We start from the raw sequence: 18,476 nt of genomic DNA on the forward strand, positions 1-18,476 counted from the left end.
TTTGCTGACACCTAACGCCCACAGCAACCCCAACTTACGCCTAGCATTCGCCGCTGTTGTTGTTGGTTTTCCTAGCTTTGTGGGAACGCGCTCAGCTGCTGGTTGTGTCGGAAATGGCGTTAATGTTGCATCGTTGGTGATACTCTGCTGCTGCCTCTGATTCCATTGCTTTTCCTTTTGCTATGTTGCCAATGAAATAAAACTTAATCTTCTTGGGATTTAACACTTTCCAATATATCTTGGGAGCAAACATTTAGCTTTTTTTCAACGTTGCAACTCTGTGGTAGTTGGGTACTAATGATGAACTGGTTCTAGTTTAGCACATTTAGCACCATAATTAGTTTTTCATTCGTTCCTCAATGTAGTAAATATAAATCCAAGAATTAAAACAAGCAGGGTAGAATCGTTAATCGGTTGTAAATTACCAGTCCGCGCCAAGTAAAGGTATTATTAGTACAACTTCAAAAGGTTCCATTTTAAAGTTCATTGACTCTGACCAATATGATTATTGGTATTGGGGCCCCTAACGAACTTGAGAGATTTAATCTAATCTAATTCATGTTTAACCAGATTGGTTCATTTAGAGGTCAAAAGGTCGTTATTTTGAATTTTTAGTTTTAGATTAAGAAACACTGAATACTATTCGTTCAAAAAGTATAATTTGGTGTGTATCTGAAGTTTTTTTTAATGATTAAACCACTCCAAGCCTCCATAATTTTAACAATAACAGTAAATACATAGTTTTAGTTTTAGTTAGTTTAGTTAGTTTTGGAAGAAAGAGCCAAAAATAGCAAAAATCCCTTAAGTAAATATAGCTTAAAACATGAATAAGTGAGTGATAATTAAGGTGAGAAAAAGAAATCTTCACTTAGTCTAATTAGCAGAAATTATTCAACAAGACCTGTTCTAGATATTTATCTAACTAGTTGGGTTTGTCAGCGGGGTAACGAACTTTCATATTGTTCTTGCTGGGTGCGTGTATTGAGCATGGATACGTTCGTGTTGCGTTTATGTGGCTACCATAGTTTTATGGTTTTTTGAAGAAAAAATATATTGAATCCATTATCGGTTTAGCTCTGCGCTGTTACCGATACTTTACAGGCGCGAGTTTTTCGAACGCACGAAACTGCAGTTTCCTTGCATTTTTCATGAATCTCATTTTGCCTGCTTCGTCGATATTTTTCTAAGTAGGAGGATAAACATTTATTGTAGTTCGACAGCTGCTTGCCGCGTCGTTTAGTGGCTTCTGATATACAACTTGAGGATTTTATTCACTTCTTTGTTATATACATACATATTTAGTGTTTTCTTTTTTCACGGAAATTTCTTTATATTTTACGGTAATATTTACGACGCTCGTACATGGATAAAATCATTTTAAATAATTTAAATTATCTAACAAAACTCTTAGTATCAATGAAGTGAAATTCGTTGAATCCAAATACAAAATGTGGGATTTACTCAACCACTTTGTTAATTTGCATTCGGATAGTTAAGGGCAAAGGGTGGTGGTTTGGCCTCATAATAGTTATATAAAATGTTGTATATAGATTTTAAGAAGTATGAAAGTTTCACGTTTTCACAAGAAACTTTTGTGCGAAACGTTTTGATGTAGAATTGCTATGTCCAACGTCATCGTGTTTATTCAGTATCCTTCGATGATACCTCGGCAGACAGTAATTTATAGAAATATTTGATATGTAATTTTTATGAGTTAAGAACTTAATATGATCTATAAATGCACAAACTTCGATTCCGTATATACCAGTAAACTTCAAATATAAATTACTTCTCAGTTATGTACGAGAATTGTTCGTATTGTTTCTTTAATTTTGATTTAGAAATAGCGATTTCCCATCCATTGTTAATACTGTTATTACTTTGTGATGGGTACTCGCAAGTTAAGGGATCAACGACAGCTGAACGATGTGTTGTGTACTTATGAAAACACAGTTAGCTTCGTTTATGACACTTTTCTTATTAAATAAGTATATCGAAGTATATGAGCGAACGGGAACTAAACTATTATACTCTGTAACAAAAAGTTGCACGAAAATAATAATGAAAGCTTTTGCGGCAAAACCATCCTACGCGTTGAAACATAATTTCACCAAGATGGGTTTGTTAATCGTTAAATTGCCGCTTTTGGGGTTTTGAGAACCATGTGAATGTCGAAAAATAAATGCGTCCGCAGCACAGTTTTAGGCGCGGCGTTCTATATCGCGACATGAGAACCGAGTTTATTTTGCCGAAATTGATGATATTAAGGTATTTCCACGACTTGTACTCTTTCGTTTTGGTGATCAGAAATAGCCCTCTAGATCGCGTGATTTAACGCTATTCGATTTCTTTTTTATTGGGATATTTAAAATCAAACTTTTATTGCAAAACGCCCACAACCCCGTTACAATTAATTCAGCCACGTTTATGGAGAATAGTCATGGAAAATATCGAAAAACGACTGGCTATATGTATAGAAAGCCTTAGAGGCCATTTGCTCGATGTATGTATTATTTCATAAATAACTCTATCTTTTGTACTTTATGATTCAATAAAAAACTTGCAATCGAAAGGCTCCAAACTGTTCCGTATTTAACTCCAATCTTGCGATAATTTTGGGACATCCTTTATTTTAAGAAGACATACCATAAATTGCTATTTGGGTATACACGGGAAGCCTTTTTATGTCACCGCACTTTCCCCAAATTAATTATTGAAGCAAAGAGGAATTTTAGGCATAGTGCACTATACTAAAAAATACACGGTAGCACCATACACTAACTGTTTTTTATTTTTCTCTCCTTTTTTCAACATGATTCCAATTTGAACAGAAAACCCGTCTGAAAGTTGTTTCTGCGTACGCCGTTTAGGGCCGAATTTACTGTTATTAGTTAACCATTGCTAAACTAATATATACTAAAATACTTCTCTTAACGGAAATATGTGACAGCATATTTTTCTACGTTGGTACCATTGCTAAACAAATGTTTTCTGTTTACATTTATATTTGAATTTTTGAAAATAGAAAGACTCAACGGACGTTCTGCAAATTTTTCCCAAGAGGATATAAATTTGACACTGAAACACCGTCATGCAGCTGCCAGAAGTACGACCCCGAAAAATTAAAGAAGCCCATAAACAAAAATTTGTTTTCTTCGTGTACTTAAGGTTTCACCTCTAATATTCCGGTTATGTGGTACGTAAATTTGGTGGAAGAGTTGGTGCTTCCATTTCATCATAGTGGCAGCAGATGTTATGAAAAACTGCCGTTGTGACTATAATACTTTAAACCTTTTTGAAATTCATGCGTATTCCTAGAGACAACAAGGATATCTTCTCTTCCATAATCCATAGGACCTTTCAACGCATTTTCTTGTCTTAATAATAGATTAATTTCTGAACATGTGTGGGTCCTTAACAGGGCCGTTATTTCAACATTCGAGTTTTCATAACCACTGTCAGCAATTACAAGACTTCGTCCAAATTCTATAGAATTCAAACGATGGCAAATTCCAAAGTTTCGAAAAGTCGTGGTATCATGTGTAGAGCCTGACTAATGAGCCACAATATATGTTTGACGTTTATTTAGAAAAAACCCTATTCTGGTTCATCCGGTGGCTTAATAGCGAAGGGTCAGTAAAGAATTTGCTCAGGCAGCATCCTGTAAATATTTCAATATATAAATATGTAATTTTTATTTAACTAAAATTTATCCAAGTTGTTTTTCTTTGAATTCCTGATCGTATACACTCCAGAACTAGCCACGCTTCTTCTTTGCTCAGACGGAACCGGTTCCGAAACTCTACGGGATCATACATTTGGAAAAAGTTTGGACGATTACTAATTTTTTTGGCGACGATCTATAATTATATTCCAAAGTCCTTGATGTCGTCATCACTATCAATATCAGACTCAATATTATATTCGCAAAGCGTTTCAATAAATTATCAGTGAAAGCAATTCGGAATTATACTTTTTCAACATCAGCTGTTATTTGACTAGTAGTTAAACAACAGAGATTGGGGGTTTAACTAATAGTTAACTAAGCATTGTTATTAAAAAGTAGTTGGTTAAGCCGTTGGTATTGGTTAACTAATTTGGTTTGTTCATCTAACGGTTGTTATTATATAACCTAAAACTTAAGGAGAGAGATATAAAGTTATGGTTATATACAATATAAATGATCTGGATGAAGAGAAAAGTTGAAATTCGGGTGACTGTCTGTCCGTCCGTCCATGGAAGCTGTAACTTGAGTAAAAATGAAGATATATTGATGAAATTTTGCTTGTTCCTTGGCAGCAAAGAAATTTCGGTATTGTAGATATACACATTCGGACCACTGTCACGCCCAAAAAGGGGACGTGGGATCGCTCTCTATTAAGTTTAATTTATATATTTTCCAAACCAACAAATATAATATTACCCAAATTTACACAGCACAATTTTATAATGCTCCTTATGATGGTGTGAAAATAGGCGATATCGGATGATAAACCTGCCCACTCCCTATATAACTACTAAAAGTCCGATAAATAAATAACTAAATGCATCAGAGTCATAAACTTTTACACTTGAATTGTTACAGGAAGGCTTTATAACATGTATTGTCAAATTTGGACGTGACTCTTCCTACATTTAGGTGAAAATTCATATCTCTGGACCTACTCTACCGATATCACCTAAATACGATACGCAACATTCTTCTAATATCTCTATGTTACTGTGCAAAACTGATGGAAATCGGAGCACAACAACGACTAGTTTTCATATAACACAATTCCATCTGATTCTTTCACATTTCAGTACACAAATAAAGTATTTACCAATTAAAATAACGGGATAGAACTTTGCTTGAAAAACGCCTTTGAAGAATGCCATCTTATAGCCAAAACTTTTATAAATCGAACTTTAACGCTACTCTTCCCTACAGAATATAAGTACCCCATTTTCTACAGTTGCCTTTTTCCCGAAAATATCGGTCAATATGTTAGATATATAATTGAAATACGGAGGGAATCTTTCTCTCAAAATAGTATGTTTCTGTCAAAAATGATTTGAATCGGATTAATACTTCCTTTAGCCTCCATATACTTAATAGAAAGATATTCGAACTTCCGGGTGACTTTATACTTCATATATCGGCCTATATGTGAGTTATCTCAATGAAAAGTGCTAAAATTTATAAAATCGGTTGAAAACTTGACCTACACCTATGTAACTAATAATAGAAATTTCGAAAATACAATCACTAAAATCTATTACATTCCATTATTTAGAAATGTATTTTTTATGAAAATAAATATGTCGATAACAAATATTATATTAAATTTTCTATAAAATAGTCAAGAAGTATAATTACCAATAAAATTAAAAATATATCTTGACTTTGTTTCACAATATTTTCAAAATTTATGTGAAATTGATTAATTCTTAACTTTTTCGTGTTTGAGTTGCTTACAAAATATAAAAAAACGACAATAGATTAATATCTATGATGATCTCTATTCAGTATATTCAAAATGGCACACAACAGTTCTTTATAGTTAATAATTTTATATTTCCAACTATCAGGTCACACATTTGTGAGAATATTTTGTGACTAAAGACTAGAGACTCTGTTGTGAATAGTAACTAGTCACAAATTGAGACTTCACCTCAAAATGTCTCCATTAGTGACTAGAGACTGCTTACAAAATTGCGCTATTAAACCCCTATTATGAAGTTTCGCATTATAATTTTCCTGTTAACAATATCCTTTTAAGGATCAGCAATAATCTGTCCCTTGTGGAACCGCTCTCTCTGTGTCTCACTATAGTTTCCTAAATTATCCTAATTAGTGCTTTAAACTATATTTTAAAATGTAAGCATTTCGACTAAAAAAACTTCTTCAATCCGAAATTTTGAGAAAATAACTTTGATATAGATGTTTTATCCTCTTTTTCACTTCCATTGCGAAATTGTGCCGATTTTTTGTAAGTTGCTGACTTAATTTTTTTGAGTGCATGCGAGCTACTTTTGAAACACAATGGGAGATTTTTATTCATTAAAATATCTCCATGTTTGATTTTTACTAAAACTTAAAACTTTCCGCATAATTTTTCGGATATCTTTGGTAAGGATCCTGATAGTAGAAATCGCGATTTTTTATGCGGGGAAAAGGAACTCAAAGAAGAACACTAATCATGTCCGAAAGTATTAATTTTATTACTAATATTAATAGATAAAAAATATAAGATAAGCAAATAACTAAAAAATAAGAGCACATCTAATACTTTCATGAATAAATTTGTAATATGGTCACTTGAAAACATCAAAATTTGCTAAGAAATCCAAAAAAAAAAAAAAACTATATGTAGAGCTGTGTTATCCAATTACAATTATTAGCTTAAGCTTTCAATAAATTGGTATTAAAGTATCAAATTTGTATTCATATATTTAATGTATGTACATGTATATATCACGATATGTTAGAGGTCTGTAGTGGTGAATGATAATTATTAATTGTGTCAAACTTTTCTTAGGTTTCATATTATTATTGTATTGTAAACTTTTACTAAAATTGGTAAAATTAATTTGAAGGTAACTTTATAAAATTATTCGCAGCTAATTATCATGCACACGACGACTTCAAAGAGGAAATTGACATTAGCATATTTCAATTTTATAACATTGCATTCTTAAATCAAAACCAACCTTTTTGAGTAATGAATAGCAATGAAGCGAAAATAAAACTTTACCTAACTGCATAAAAGGGGAGATTCTCTTGCTCTTGTAAGAACGCACGATTAAATGAAGTGCAAAACTCCTATGACCAAAGTATGTAAGAGTACGAAAACACCATATAGCAGAAACATAAATTCCAGCGAAAAGTATACATATGTGTGTCTATATGCCATAGGGTTGCAATTATTTTCAGCTATTGCATAACAATTCACAAATTTTTTGTAAGAGAAAGAGAATCTCCCTTATGCTGTATGTAATACCACCTAAAATGAACCTATTTGTTCGTGATTCGTCGAAGTAATTTTAAAATCTATTGACGATACTTTTGGCTTACTATTAGTAAAAAAGATACCATTATTTAAAGATCCTAAAATATTATTGTGTTTAAGAAGAGAACGGCCTAAGTCATGGAATTATCTAAAAATACAGTCTACATACATTTAAAGGTTCTTCTTGCATCACGTCCTAAATTGTTCAACAAAGCTATTTCATTCACTATATATATACACAGTAACCTGATTTTTTAAAAATAAAATATGAATGTATATACAATAATATGGAAAGATTAATCGCTTCTGTTCTGTCATGTTACAGTCCGGCTTTGCCCTGCAAAATATCTTCAAACTGTTCCTCAGACAAGAAGCGATATATGCCATCCTTGTTTAAGTAATATATTGGATCTTTGATTCGACGAATATCGAATGCTTCCCTGGAAAGCTCTATTTTTTTCAGTTTAAAAGTAGCGGTGCGTGGTATATCGTTCATTAATCTAATAAAAAGCGGTCGCGCATAGGCTGGCAAACTTCCCCGAACGCCAGCTGATAGATGTTGCATGTCCACTTTGCGATCGGGATCAACTATAGCTGCCATACCAGCTTTGCCTTCTACGTAGGGAATCTTTAAAGAGTTGTAAAAATATTGAGACAATAATCACTACATCATCACAGCGAAACTTACATCCACCCCATACACAACACAATCTTTTAGACCAATCACGTTCGTAATGTTCGCTTCCACTTCTTGTGTGGCGACATTTTCGCCACGCCAACGGAATGTATCACCAGTGCGATCTTTGAAGTAGAAATAACCGAGTATGTCCACAACCACCATATCGCCAGAATTGAAGAAGATATCTTCTGATCTGAAAACATTTCGCAGTAACTTCTTTTCGGATGCTTCTCTGTCGGCATACCCATTGAATGCAGTTACCGCTCGTTTAGGATTCACTTTACCTACGAGCAAACCTGTCTCTCCCGGTGAACATCTTTGGCAATACCCATTCGCATTGCGAATGGGTTCGCCAGTTTCTTCGTCACATTTAATGATTTGCACTGGATAAAAGTAACGCGCAATTAATGGTACGAAACCCACAGCACCCACTTGATTGGCGACATTGGCTGAAAGTGGTAATGCCACTTTTATTAAGTGCATAAAATATTAAAGTATTAAATAATACCGAGATTGGAATTTCCCTCTGTTGAGCCGTAGACCTCTCCAATATTCGGAATATTAAATCTTGATACGAATTGTGACCAAATTTGTGGACGCAACCCGTTGCCGTACATCAAGCGTAGTCGGTGTTGTGTATCTTCTGGCTTTGGTGATGTGGATAACAGATAGCGACATAATTCACCAATATATTGGGCTACAGTGCAGTTGTATTTGATGCAATCCTTCCAGAAATTTGATGCTGAAAACTTTTTTCGCATTACAATGGTACAACCATGAATCAGCGCATTTCCCACACCGACTATACCTCCAGCCGTGTGATACAGTGGTAACGCTGTATAAATAATATCGCCGGCGTTAAGAGACAACATGTGGTGGATTCCGCTAGCCATAAATAAGTACCTAAAAACATTCAGGCATTAAGTTTGTCCGGGAGTGAGATATAATTATTCAATTTACCTTAAGTTATTTATTACAGCAGCCTTTGGTAATCCCGTAGTGCCAGAAGTGTAGACGAATAATAATTTGTCCTTTGTACTACAAGCTGCAATGTCCGCGCTTAGATCCTCTATTGGCTGTAGTTCTAGGGCGGCGGTGAGATCAACTGCACCTATATGTAATCGTGTTATTCTGTAGATTCCACAAAACAAAAACATACACGCTAACCTTTAAAAAGCTTAAAATTATCGTTATCCCGTTGTTCTTCATCGCTAAATTGGTAAATCGGCAAGGTTTTGATATCCACCTCATCGTAAATTTCCTCCAAAGCCTTGCTGAGCTCTGTACCAACAATTATTATGTTGGCTTTTGCCACTTTAATGGAATGCAGTAGGGTATCGCGTCGTAGATTCGAATTAATTAAAGCTGTTACGACACCGATCTTGGAGAGACCAAGCCACAAGCATACATACTCGGGCCTGGTCTCCATGATTAGAGCTACACAATCACCATGTTTCAAACCTTGTGCTTTGAAATATGCACCTACTTTGTTTGTATAGTTCTCTATCCACTGAAAACTAAGCGACCGATCGTCCATTATAAAGCATGGTTTTTTCGGTTGCTTCTTCACACGTTCTTGAAATATGCGTGCTATTGTCCATTGTTTTCGTTCCATGAGCATAATAAAGAGGTTCATTCTAAGGAAACGATATCCAGCTCTGAAATTATTCAAATCAAGCACCTAAAAATACCATTTTGTTCCAAAAAAAATTAACTTACATAATATCACGCTTAACTGTAGTCCCGAAAGCGTACACATACGTCGGGTTCCTAAACATTAAAGCCAATGCAGCGCCTAAAAACAGGCATCCCTTAGTACTGTCTTTAAATGCTATGAATGCCAATAAGCCAAAAATAAGTATGACCAGACGGGTGGAGTTGCGTTGCTTAAAATTCAACTCCAACAATATCTGCATTTTGTTCAATCTAAAATCTATTCAAAGGAAATGTAATGATAAATTTGGTTATTAAGAACGGCCCAAAATTAAAAACGTAAAAGAACGCCATTGATAGAATTCAAACTATTCGATAATAGCAGACTTCTAAATATTGTCACCTAAAATACAAATCAACATATCGTGCAAAAACTTCTGAAAAGTGATGTTGGGACAAATTGTACTTTAGATGGGGAAATGTATGCCAATCAATCTACATGTACAAGTTTAACGCTGAGCAAAGATAGTAAAATCTGTATCAATTTATCTTCCAAACTCGACCAGCAATTTTCAGTAATCAAGTATTAAGTCAAAAAGTTCTAAACTAATGAACTGGATCGATATCGCGAAGCTTGTACGATATTAACAAACATTGTCCAAATTTTATACCGACTCCTATAAGGGTCTCCCGTACCATTTCGGGAACAAAATTAAATGTTTCCAACGTAATTATTTTAATATAATCGTTTTATTGGGAGTGGGCGTCATTATCATCTAATTTTTACAGTGCATAAAGAAGTGGTCATTTCAGCAAATTTGGTTGACATTGTTTGGTTTAGTTTGAAAGATATGCTCATTAAACCTCTTAGAGTATGCTTCGCCGGTCACGCTTTAAAAATTTTCTGCCCACAGATACGCTTTGCCACTGTTATATATGTATACCTTCTATGATTTTGTATCTTAATTTACCACTTAGTAATAGACCTTCATATGAAATGGGCTTGTGGGTGTGGCAGTGGTCGGATTAAGCCCATATGTAATACCGTCTCGATTTGACAAGGGAACAATTGATCAATGGCGGCGAACATGCAGCCTACGGAAAAATGTGACGAAACTTTCAAGTGTCATTCTAATATAAAAGTACCTAAAATTGTAATTTGTATTGTTTGCGAAAGTGTTTTTCATGAAGGAGATTTTAACAAGTATAAAAGTAAAAAGGGTCTATATGTCGGAAAACGATTATTGGTGTGTTCTGATCATAACATTGAAAACATAACCTCTGCCGACCACGCCAGACTTGATGAAAATGCAAAGAAAATTATCGCACATGTAAAACTGCGTGAAAAAGAGGAGCTTAAAACATGTCTTAGGGCTAGTGTTTTGGTGGATACATCAAACCCTCAAGAACTACTAAATAAAACAGTGAGGAATACTGATGAAGCCCAACTGATCAACGACAAAGTGGAAATTGAACTATTGCGGGACTTAAACTCAGAATTAAAATCTAAAAATCAATTGTTAACTGATCTTTTAGAACTGCGAAAAGCTGAAGTAAACAAAAGTAAAACTTATGCTGAAATTCTAAAAGAAAACACTAAAGAAAAAGTTATGGTAAAGGTCCCTGATATTGTTATAAGAACAAAAAACAAGTCAGCAAATAAAAATTATGCTCAGATCGTTAAAAATAATATTATAGCGAATACCTGTGCACAGATAAAAAACGTCTTATCAACAAAAGCAGGTGATATTATTGTAAAGTGTAAAAATAAAGAAGATGTCTCCAGAACCAAGTCAGTGCTTGCCGAAAAACTTGGTGATAATTATGAAGTTGATCAGGAAAAACTAAACTCGCCTAAAATAAAAATATTTGATATAGAAAGTGACTTGAATAAGGAAGAACTGGTTGAGGAAACAGTGCTTTCTTTGACGGAGATTATAATATCGTTGCTGACTTTACTAGTGGTAAAAATAAGCGTAGCATAATATTAGAAAGGTCTCCTAATATCTATCTTAGTGTCATGACATCGAGAGTAGTCTACATCGGGTATAAAAGCTGTCGTGCCAATCACAGTCACAAAAAATGTAATAATGAAACTGTCTGTCTAATCTGCGCTGGAAATCATGACACCAGAAAGTGTACCAGTGCTGTCAAGAGATGCGTTAATTGTATGTATTACAATAAACAGTATAATAAGAGTAACTGTATAGACCACGAAGCAACTGATGTCAATATAATAAAATTATTAAGTGCACTGATTATCCGATGAGCCCATTGATACCGACTCATATTGGTAAATTACCAGTGCCGAAGAGGGCGTCAACATAGCAATACTAAACTAACTACAACCAATACTACTTTACATGGATACAGACAGTGATCAAGAGGGAAACTGTGTAATTGAAGAATTTGCGGTTACCTTAGAAAATTTAAACGCAAAAATTAGTGATACGGATGTATTGATACTACATGTTAATATTAGAAGCTTAAATGCTAATTATGAGAAACTTGAGTTATTTCTTAACAGTCTACAATCCAAACCACATGTTATAGTATGTACAGAAACGTGGAATTTAATAACTTATCAATTTTTTGCATTGAAGAATTATAGCATACACTATAATCACAGTATGGTAAATAAAGCGGAATAAAATCATTGGTACATACAATAACGGTAGATATTATTGGTCGCTCCAACTTAATCTCTACTAATATAAATATTAATAATAACTCACATTTAAAAATAACTGGAGTTTATAGATGCCATGATATAAGTAAAGATGAATTTATAGACAACTTAAAAAACTATGCTGAATCTAATGTGAAAGTCAAAAATCACATAATAGTTGGCGACTTCAATATAAATTTAAAAGACATGGACTATCACGCGGACTTACTCATATCTGAACTGTTAAACTTAAATTACATCTCATATTTCAATGATACCACTAGACCAAACAACGACAATGGAACTTGTATAGATAATATGTTCGTTAAGACTAACATTATTAATATTAACTCAATTACATATAAACATACGCTTACTGACCACTTTCCAATATTTTTATCACTAAAATTCAATATGTTAAAAATAGTACGGAACCCGAAAATTATCTTAATTATAAAGTACTGGTAAAGAAGTGTAATGATGTAGCTTGGAGTGACATATTATGTATACAGGATCCTAATATTGCAATTAACAACTTAATAGATAAAATTCAAACTAACATACAAAATGCTTATATAAAACCTAATAACAATAAACATAAACTTAAACCTCGTAAAAATTGGATCACGACTGGCATTATGAAGTCATGTCGTACCAAAGAAAAACTATATAATAAGTGGAAAAGGAATTATGATAATTTTGAACTGAAAAAAAAAATATCTAAATTACTGTAAAAATCTAGATATAGTACAATTATTTCGCCGATTGTACCGTTGATGGGCAAATGGATCTTCCGAGGCTTTCTTCTGAGTGTTTCAAATTTCGTGGCAAACTTAATATACCCTGTTCTTTGTATGAAATTGCAAAGTTAAATACTAATTCGTTCGTAATTGATAATTGTTATGATATAAACATTTTCTTGTCGGAGAATAGCAGGATATAATTGAATAACTTTAAAAAATAACAAAGGCACTGTAATTGTCATGAATGGTTTATAGATTTAGACATGGCTGACTTTACAGCGTTATATGTATGACCATTTACCGTTATAATAAAACTAAGCGAGATAAATACGATAACAGCACAAAAATTATTACTATAGTGAAAGCTTTTAGACACCTGAAAATATTCCACTCGCCTTTAAAAGATTTCCCCAGTACCACCTCTCTTTAAGCCCCAGATACCGTATATGTAGATCTGGGAGATATGCTCTTTCTCCAATCCACGGACACACCCGCATCGGTTGAAATAAAATTTCGTAAATAAGCTGACTACAAGATTGAGCTACTCGATAGTTAATTTCTCTCGCGTTAGTGACGTCATTGCACGGTGTGGCTAAATACGTAGGCTGCTATATATATTTCTGGACTAGGCAACACTATGTGTTGCCAGGTGCAATCTGACATTTCCATTCCAGTTTGACATTTTTTAGCATAACATCACTCAGAACGTTTTGTCATTTAATAGTGAATTGTTTTATTTACAGGGAATTAAAAAATTCATCTCGGCCAAAAAATGGAATTAATCGTGAACATTTTCGTGCGATCATTTTTCACAACTTTCGACGTAGATTATCACGACAAGAGTGCATCGATGAACTAAAATCTTTATATGGCTATGAAGCACCATCCTATAGCACTGTGAAAAACTGGTACAGCGAATTCAATCGTGGCCGACGCTCGCTCAAAGACGAATTCCGTGAAGGTCGTCCAAAAACAGCCGTTGTGACAGAAAACATCGATGCCGTACGTGAACTGATAATGCAAGACCGTCATGTAACATAACTTCAGATATAGGTATGCCTATGCATTTCTCCCACCAGCATACATTCGATATTGCATGAACACCTGGCCGTAAAAAAGGTTTGTTCTCGTTGGATCCGGCACAATTTGACAATCGCTCAAAAAAAGGCTCGTGTGGATTGGTGTAAAGAAATGCTGAAAAAATACGATCGCGGTGCTTCAAAAGACGTTTATAAGATCGTCACAGGTGAGGAATCATGGATCTATGCGTATGAGCCCGAAACAAAACAGCAATCGACTGTGTGGGTCTTCCAAGAGAAGCCAAAACCAACAAAAAAAAAAAAACATTTTCGTTGATAAATATGCCTATTTTCATTATTAGGTCAGAAATATATATAGCAGCCCTCATACGCCTAGCTCCACTGTTTTTATTACCAAATTGTTCGGGATGTGGGTATCTAAATCTAATCTCCTCACAGATAAGTATACAAAATACACTTACCAATATTGAAATCATTAAGTATACTAAAAAACATATTACAGAGTGACTAATTTTGCAGTCTGACCGTCAGGAACCGTAATATGGAACTATTTAATTGGAGTTAAGGTAAAAACTCGAAAGTAACTATATAATACATATTATATGTCTTTGCTTTTAATACTTACATTTTCATATAAGTAAGTTTAAGTAGTTCGGCAACGTTTTGCAATGGATCTATAAGTAAATAATGTCTTGCAGTTAGTGCATATTTAACTGATTTCATTTGTAGTATAATCTCTCATTTAACATATTGTATAATTATAACTACATTTAATGCAAAATTTTTTATTTTTAATACGACATCAGAGTCAATACTCTCATTAAGAGTGCAATGACCAGCCACGGTTGACAATCTTCCAGCGTGTATACATAAGTACATACTCGTAGAAAAGAATATAAAGGGTGATTCATTTCGAGATTGTCTACTTTTTAAAAGAAAAATTACAGAAACTTAAATTTTAATGGGGAATGATTATTACAATTCGAAAGAACATTTTTTGGCCTTTATTTTTTGAAGATTATCTCTTTCAAATGAATGGGTACAGAGAAATATTACACTTATTGGTGCAAATATTTGAGGTAGACTTATTTCTAATATATGTCAAAGCTTCACTTTTCATCTAAGTGTTTGCGTTGACCGGCTTAATGACCCCTTTACCCAATTTAATATTTTGTTTATGACAATTTTTTTGAGATATACATTAGAATTGCGCAAAAGTTAACTCGCGAGAAAGTTAAACCTTCGGCTAAGTTGACCGATTTTGTGCGTCCACGTACCGCTCTAAAAAGTAAAATTTTGGTTAATTTTTTTGAACTTACATATCTATTTTTTTTTCAAACCCAACCGTTTGTTTAGCAAGAAAAACTATTGCTATGGGCGTTTGAACTTGTGAGTTGTTTATAGTTAGTGTATTAAAAAATGTCAAAAAAGCAGAAAAAATCATTGCAAATCAGATTAAATTTACGAAAAATAGCTAGGAGAGCTAGATAGGTTCACATTTATGTTGTGTGCGAGCGCAGATGGTTCGCATAAATTGAAATCATTGATAACTGGTAAATCCGCATTCCCCTTTGCTTCAAAGGGTTTGAAAACCCATTCGAAATATGCTAAATCGCAAAAGTATTGGATGAATTCAAACGATTTCGGGAGGTACAATCGTTATTGTCCTAGGTGAGTGGGGTTGACGACAGCAGTGAAGACATCTAAAATTGGAACGACGATCAAAATACGTCATCTTCGCAGATTTCGAAGTGTCTGACAATGAAGTTGAAGAACCAGTTATCAAGGAGAATATGCAACAGCAGAAAGTGAGTTTTTCGAAAGCAGTTAAATGCGTCAACACCTTGATAAAGAGGTATGCAAACAATAATCATGCAAATCAGATATGCTTACGAAAATTGCCAAGAGCTATTACACAAAAGAAAAGAAACGAACAAGTCTCGAACGCTTCTTTAAATCAGCCCTTACAAATTAATATGTACATGTCAGTGAAAAAGCACAACTAAATCTAAGTTTCTGTTTTGCTACGAGTAAAAGTTAATCCTGCAAATAAATTGAACGTATTATATCACTAATATTATTTATTTCCGAGTTTTTTTCAAATTCGAAAACCTTTTGGAAAAGTTAATAATTCGGAATAGTAAAGCACTCTTGGGACAATTTGGTTAACTTTTTCGCGATTCTACTATATGTATGTATCTTAGTTGACTATTATTGATAATTAATCATTTGAAAATCGAAAGTTGTACAAGAAAGGTATTGATTTTGGTGTGGTATTTTAATTTATTTAAATAATAATAACTGGGTAGAGGTATACATTGTACTCCAGAAAAACGGCACGTAACGAGGTTTATTACAACAGTATTTTGTATTTCTTAAGAAAGTGTTTATTTATTCATGAATAACTACTAAAAGTATTTTGTCCCCTTCAAAGTAATCACCCCCAGATATATTGCGTCGTACAATTGCAACCAAGCCCGGTATGACCCTTGTCGTCTCGACCCTCTGAGAACATTAGGTACCACCGATAAACGTTGCTTTTGTCTATGGTAGCTTCATCATATGTTACAGTCAATATGCGGAATGCGTGCGCGCACTTAATTTTTTTTCACGCGAAAGTGTATATGTATTATTTGATCCATTTTTAGAATAAGCAAAAATAGAACCAAAACGCGTTTAAGCAAAAAGCTGTCAAAAATTAACTAAAAATTTTGAATATATGTATATGAGCTCTTTGAAAACGCGGAAAATCCTTCTCAAATCACAGAAACAATTGTGGGAAAATGTAAGGTTGTTTCATTTAAGGTACTGTTGGAAAGAGGAAGTCCTTCTGATTAAAAAATATATAGGGTTATACAAGTAGGTACCGCAAAGTCTTAATTTATGAAATATTCGACTTTAAATTTCAAAAATTCCCAAAATTCGAACATTTCAACAAGCTATTTCACTACATTTAACACACTTTATGCACATGCTTCACTTCAAACTCATTTAATTAAACCGTAAACATTTAAACAAATTCACAATTTACACTTTTAGCATGTTTTATAAGCAAGAAATCTATATTTTAAAAATCACTTTTTCGTAGTGAGCATCATTTATGTGTTAACAATTATGAGGAAATGGAGCGCTGTCATATGATAATAAGAAAATCTGAGCAATTCGCTGAATTTCTCTGTTACGATATAATTCCTCTTCCTTTATTTAGCAATCTTAGTTCTAAGAAAAACAAGTTTGTCTATAAATTATATTTCAAATTAAAATGAATATAAACAATCTTTCATTGCATATGGATTTTTTCTTATTTAAATTTAATAAACAACTAAGTAATATTATATAATAATATTATAGGTTACTCCGAGTATTGGCTCGACCAGGATTATTTTTTTAAAGGAGTAATATGCGAAAGTGCTTCAGTTATTCCGGGTATTGGTCTCGGCCAGGGTTATTTTTTAAAGTGCAGCCGAAGCCCGCCAACGCAGAAAGGAGTTCTACGCGAAAGTACTTCAGTCACCAATATGATATAAATTTTGAAATATTATCATAGAGTTTTACTTATTTGTGTTTATTAAATACTAGCTGACCCCGCACCCGTTCTCCTGCGTGAAATTATGTACTTTGAAATGAAAAGAAAGTTAAATTTATCATTCCACTTTTTGGTTTCTGTTCCGGTGTACAGAAAAGATGGTTTTCCTACTCGTGAGCACGCCACGGCCGAATGAAAAACATAACATTTCCAAATTTATGCCTCACACTATGCGACTATCTTTAGGTCCTGTTGATTGACATCTCAAATCGATAGGTGCGTCACAATCAGTCGGGTTCCATTACATACTTTCTGCGCATGAAGATTGCGAAACATAATAACGACGGATCCTACTTTGAGACGCAAATGAATTTAGAAATACCACTGGATAATTCACGGCGTCGTCTTCATTGTCAAGGCGATCGATCGATTTGTATGAGCGCAAGTCTCCAGGAATTTGACTTTGAATCTTCCAGTTTAAGTCAACAACATCGGTATTTTTGGCAGCTAACATTGCGCGTGCACTTAAGGAATCTTAGTTACGATAATTTGGCCAATGTACGAACATTTGTGATGAGTTCATCTTTCGTGAAATGATAAAGGGAAGATGGAATTGATACCGAACCACCGGAAGTATCAACCGAAATTGTTTACCATTTCCAATTTTTAGCGAAGACGATGTAAAATGTGTTTGAAAATGTCGAGGTTTATATCGAAAAGTATGCGTACTTCATTTTCATTCCAGTGATTAGCGTGTTCCAGCATTTGTAATTGCTGGCTTACTTCTCCAAAACTTGCACATATTCCCATATACCATTCACAGTAAGCAATGACTCAAATAAAGTTGAACCGCGTACATTAATCAATAGCAACCGAAGGTAGAAACAATCGTCGTTTTTCGGGTGGATTGTGTAAATTCGTCCTAATGCATTAGTTGATAAGACACCTGGATGTCAATCTACAGGTTGGCCTTGCTTTTTGCGTAACTATTTCTTCGACGATACATTCCATGTATAATAGGGGTATTCAGACCAGCCCTGTTAATTCGTCAATCGTTGTTCGGTAGTTTTTTACATGTATTTTGTTTTTGTAAAATTAGCATATCATTCTACCGAGTAACGAACTATCCTTTTGGCAAGCTTGATAATTGTTTCGTTACTCGGTAATATCACATC

At 33.9% G+C, this 18,476-nt stretch overlaps 1 protein-coding gene across 7 annotated transcripts in view; it reads right to left on the reverse strand.

Annotated features, from left to right (window-relative positions):
- Positions 1-6,407: 6,407 nt before the first annotated feature.
- The window catches only part of LOC105233071 (long-chain fatty acid transport protein 4), a 32,211-nt gene continuing 20,142 nt past the window's right edge, over positions 6,408-18,476 (reverse strand). For 3 of the 7 annotated variants that reach the window (XM_049452091.1, XM_011215023.4, XM_011215020.4), the window contains exons 2-8: positions 14,401-14,449; positions 9,391-9,604; positions 8,839-9,329; positions 8,632-8,782; positions 8,180-8,574; positions 7,681-8,120; positions 6,408-7,620 (exon numbers count right to left, since the gene is read on the reverse strand). In XM_049452091.1, the coding sequence (XP_049308048.1) occupies positions 7,312-7,620; positions 7,681-8,120; positions 8,180-8,574; positions 8,632-8,782; positions 8,839-9,329; positions 9,391-9,587 (1,983 nt within the window). In that variant the 5' untranslated portion in view covers positions 9,588-9,604; positions 14,401-14,449 and the 3' untranslated portion in view covers positions 6,408-7,311. The remainder of the gene's footprint in view (positions 7,621-7,680; positions 8,121-8,179; positions 8,575-8,631; positions 8,783-8,838; positions 9,330-9,390; positions 9,605-14,400; positions 14,450-18,476) is intronic. The other 4 variants (XM_049452092.1, XM_011215024.4, XM_011215022.4 and 1 more) reach the window with 2 other exon arrangements.

This window comes from Bactrocera dorsalis, chromosome 3 (assembly GCF_023373825.1).
Source record: "Bactrocera dorsalis isolate Fly_Bdor chromosome 3, ASM2337382v1, whole genome shotgun sequence".
NCBI classification, from domain to species: domain Eukaryota; kingdom Metazoa; phylum Arthropoda; class Insecta; order Diptera; family Tephritidae; genus Bactrocera; species Bactrocera dorsalis.